This window comes from Buceros rhinoceros, unplaced genomic scaffold (assembly GCF_000710305.1).
Source record: "Buceros rhinoceros silvestris isolate BGI_N320 unplaced genomic scaffold, ASM71030v1 scaffold5112, whole genome shotgun sequence".
NCBI classification, from domain to species: Eukaryota; Metazoa; Chordata; class Aves; order Bucerotiformes; family Bucerotidae; genus Buceros; species Buceros rhinoceros.
The window spans coordinates 537-5,259 of record NW_010399353.1 but is presented as its reverse complement, the minus strand read 5'-3'; the positions used below and the strand labels follow the sequence as shown (position 1 = coordinate 5,259).

General features: G+C 45.3%; 1 protein-coding gene across 1 annotated transcript in view; it reads right to left on the bottom strand.

Annotated features, from left to right (window-relative positions):
• The window catches only part of SQLE (squalene epoxidase), a 13,685-nt gene that overhangs the window by 8,615 nt on the left and 347 nt on the right, over window positions 1-4,723 (bottom strand). Inside the window, 3 exon segments of the mRNA XM_010131417.1 lie at window positions 2,067-2,247; window positions 2,533-2,782; window positions 4,628-4,723. The exon segment at window positions 4,628-4,723 is cut by the window's right edge and continues 9 nt beyond it. Of these exon segments, the coding sequence (XP_010129719.1) occupies window positions 2,067-2,247; window positions 2,533-2,782; window positions 4,628-4,723 (527 nt within the window).

The window sequence follows — 4,723 nt, the reverse complement described above, 5'->3', positions numbered from 1 at the left end:
GGTGCTGAGAGCTGACTCCACCACAACGCCTGTGCGGTAGATAAAAGCGAGGTACCTAATTCTCGGACTTGTCCAAGATAATCTAACCTGTTTAGGACAGAGACATCTAGTCTTTCACCTCTGGAATTCAGGATACATCTTTTTTTTTTTTCCAACTTAATATTTATGCTTTTAAATTAAATCTCTGTGAACTTATACCCCTTGTTGGGTCCGAGCTGTCAGACCTGATCCCCACAGTTCAGTCTGAGCAGCTGGCAATGGACAGTCTCTCTTCCTCACAAAGATTATCGTTTCCAGATGGAATTCCACAACCTGGAGAAACGAGCTGAAGGTCCACATGAGAGTACACCGTTCGATGCTGTAGGCTCTCGGAGGGAACACGGGCAATCCCACTCGTCTCTTCTAGACGTCAGCCAGTACAGAAGTTAATTAAACAGTGACTGGTTTAATTTGCCAGGGAGCAGACAGGCTGGCGGTATCAAACACCTAAACACACTAACAGAAACTTCAGCAGCAACGCAGCGGCTTAACAGCAGGCCAGCCAGAGTTCTGCGGATCCTGCGGGCTTCAAATTCCGTTTATAGCTGTCACTTCGGTTACCTCAGTAAGTGCTCACTTATTTTTCTGGTTCTGACCCACTATAAAAATAATTAACTCATCATGACCTACCCCTTTCTTCTGCAAAACTAATTTTACTCATCTGAAATAGATTCCTATTACCTAGGTCTTACAACGAGGTTATATTAATCAGTAATAATTATGCCCTGTATTTTCACAAGCTTTGAGATGAAAAAAAAGCCTCATGGCACTATTAAGAGTTCTTGATCTCTCCCGCACCTTAATATAACATGCAGTTTTCTATGCTCCAATTAAAGTAGATGGCAATCACAGACCAAATGAATATTAAAGGCTGTGTGGGAAAGGGGAAAGACTTGCATTCAAGTCCCAAACAGTTTTTGCAAGTTCCTGTTTCAAAGCCTGGGCAGAGCTACTGGTGCCTCCCCCTTAAACTGAGCAAAGGGGTGCCCAAATTTCAGTGGCCTTGAAGCACCAACAAGAAGGCTCTTACAGCTAGTAAACATGGTTGTCATGAATTTTAGCTGTACTGCAGAGCCGCTTAGTGCTACTTTTAGTAATTCATATGATATAACGGAAGTGATAGGAGAAAGCAATTTTCCAGTTCAGAATGAAGACACGTAAGGCAAAAAGATGATAATGCCACGTTTCCCTTGTAAGCAATATTTAGGGGAAAGAAAAGACACAACAAAAAAACACCCCACAGAAAACAGCACCTAGAATCCATTATGGTTCAACATGTTTCGTTCTCATCCCTTGTGTAAAAGAAAGAAATCAGTCAGAGGAAATTCCAAACACCGATTTTTAAGTCATTAGGAAGAGAAGGTGTCTTCAAGGTCCTGAAAAACAGAGTAACTAGAAAGAGCTACTTCAATTCACTGCTCTTCTCTAGTCACTTTGCTTGACTTCTTGCTATCAGAGAGGACCATGCAAATGTAAAAGGAGCTCGATCTCCAGCATCACGGATACTGTCACTGGAAGAAATCTCGTCCAGCCTGCCTGCGATGAGCGGGGACATGCATGACCTTTAATGGTCCCTTCCAACCTAAATCATCCTACGACTGATACCACTGATCGTTCTAGGAAATGATACCAGATTTGCCACTCATTTCTTGCCCAAAGAGGTTCTAAGCATTGCTCACCGAGAAGAGGTCGCTGCTTCTGGTAAAATGCCAAGCCCAACAACGAGTAGGAGAAAAATCAACCCTAAACCCTTGAACTGCTCTCACACGGATGGGCCAGAATCTAGTATTTAAAGCCTATAGTCCTGTAGTTTAAAGACTAATTTGTCCCAAAGGGTAACGTATGATATATACGCAACTCACAAATGTGTCTACAGGAAACAGAACCGGTAACTATAGCCGTTACTTCCTCCCAGCCTTGGTCATTGCAGCCCCCTGTGCTGGGACAGAGTGAGATGGGTAAGGAATCTCACGGACGCTGGGAACCGTGCTTCTGAACCTCTGGATCCCCACCACAAGGTGACTCACTTGGGCTCTGCCATAGCTGCTCTTCGGAGACCCATGATGAACTGGCCATGATGAAAAGATCTTCCACTCGCCACACGGCCATCCTCAGATGTTGGATAAGGAATTTCAACCTCCAGGTTGCTCTCTACGTCATGAACTATGTAACCATTTACTACTTGTGAATCAATACCTTCTACCGTATCTGCAAAATATAAGCCAATAGAGCAATTTTAAAAGGTCTCTAAGAAAGTTTAATCATGTATGAAAAGTATTTCTTCACACAGAGTCCCATTTTCTCAATCAAAACACACAAACTGAAGGATGAGTCTTTTCAAAATGGCAGACTGGAAATAGAGAAGCAATTTCAATTCCGTTATCAGGCACAGATAATGTATTTCTTCGTTTCCCCTCTAGGCACGCTTTTTCCAAGAGCATAATTGAGTAACTCTTGCGTTATAGCTATATTTACGTTTTGAAATGCACTCACCTGCAAGACCCAAGTCTCTAAGTACTTTAAAACCTCCAGGTTGCAACAGTTCTCCAACTATCCTGTCAGGTTCTTTCAGGTCCCTCTCTATCACAGTCACCTTTCTTCCATCCCTTGAGAGCACCGTGGCCAAGGATGAACCAAGGACGCCTGATCCCACAATGATAATTTCTGGATCGTATTGGGGCAGTAACTTCCCATTTGGAGCAGCCTCTGTCAGATACACATCTGAGTTTGCTTCCCTTTTACCCTTTAGAAAAGAAAGCCAACAAAGTTACGCATGCTGATGTATCAAAGGTGAAGTTCCTATAAAAAGCCAAGGCTGTCCCATGTTCTTGGTCTATAAGGTAACACCCCAGTGCTTTCATACCAGTGAGCCACCACCACACACAGACCTTGGCACTCTGCGATGAGGAAGTTACCAGACTGATTGGAAAACGTATTTCTCTTTAATTTCACTGTAAGCGAACCCATGTACCAAAATAACAGCTTATGGTAATACTCAGCATGGAAAAGTGCCAGCAGAAGTAGCTACCTGGGAAATGTGAAAAGGAAGCGGTCCTGAAATGAAAACTCATCAGACAGTCAAGAACATTGGCAAAATGACCGTTCAGCTACTGTCGACCCTGCTGAGAATGGACACACACCAGCTCACCTGGTGTGAGCACACAAACTGCTTCTGCGGGCCAGCGGTGTCACCGCACCTTCCCACCAGCATCTAACCACACACACCCTAAAGTGAAAAATTGTTGTAAGGGCAATTTCAAAGCGAACCTGCAAGTCATTTCTCCAGCTGGTGGGATACAGAATTCACAAATGCCTCAGCACTGCAGTGCTGACAGTGGTAAAAATACGATTGCATCAGTGAAACAAACACCCAGAACAACACCGGCCCCAGAATTTCTACTGCCACGGCGTCATGTTTTCATTTACAAAACACAGCAAGGGAGTGCAAAACTATCTGAATTCAGACAGCACAAGAAATTGGGGTAAAGGCAGGCTTTACCAGAAAAATAAAAGAAAAATCCAGAACTTGTGACTCGCAGCCAAAAATCGTTTCAAGTTCTTTTGTGCGCAGGGTCAGCACTCAGCTGAAGATGCCCAGAGGTACACAGGAAAGGAGCCAAACAGCGCCAGTCCACGGATGAGCTGAAGATGCACGTCCAGCCAGTAGTCTTAGATGGCAAGACTCCAGTGAAGCTCCAGCCACAAACTACAGCTCTCGCCACCGGCTCACAGCAAGACTCGTGCTGCGCTCAGCAGAAGAGACGGCCTGAGCTCCACTCCTGTAGCTGTTGTATGCACGGTAATTTAGCAGAAATTTCCAAATAACTCTGTCTGCAAGTGTCTGGACAAATGGCTTCTATCCATAAATATCAGGAAGCTGATCACAGAGCCACAGAATGGCTGAGGCTGGAAAGCACCTCTGGAGGTCATCTGGTCCAAAGTCCCCCGTTCAAGGAGGGTCAGAGCAGACTGGCCTGAACCACGTCCAGCTGGGCTTTGAACACCTCCAAAGATGGAGATTCCAGCGCTCCTCTGGGCAAAGTCTTCCAGTGCTTGGTCACCCTCACAGCGAAGTGCTTCCTGATGTTCAGAGCAAACATCCTACGTTTTAGTTTGTGCCCATGGCCTCTTCTCCTGTCAGTGGGCTCCACCGAAAAGAGCCAGGCTCCATCCTCTTTGCACCCTCCTTTCAGGTATTTATATGCAGTAATGAGACCTGCTGAGCCTGGTCTTCTCCAGGCTGGAAAGTCCCAGCTCTCTCAGCCTTTCCTCACAGGAGAGATGCTCCAGTCCTTCATCTCTACTATGGACTGGCAACTGAAGACATTTTTCTGCTAGTATAGTAACACTTGACTACATAACTTTCTTCAAACACATTTGATTCGACTCTACAAAACCCCTGGTCTATCACTTTGAAGTTTCACTGCTTCTTTTGCCACCCAAAACTAACAGACAATACGACAATTCAGACATCCAGCATCTAAAGGCAAACCCTCTCCAACCCTTTCTTGGCTCCCTTCCTTCACCCGGGCTGAGGGAACAGCAGGAGGACACTGCACCCCACAAGCCACGTCTGAATTAAACCTACCTTCCTGGATTTGGGTTGTTCGACTTGTTGAGATCCTGGGGTGGGCTTGGCCCAGAAGAAGCCAACAAGCGGTAAAGCCGAGAGAACATCAGAGAG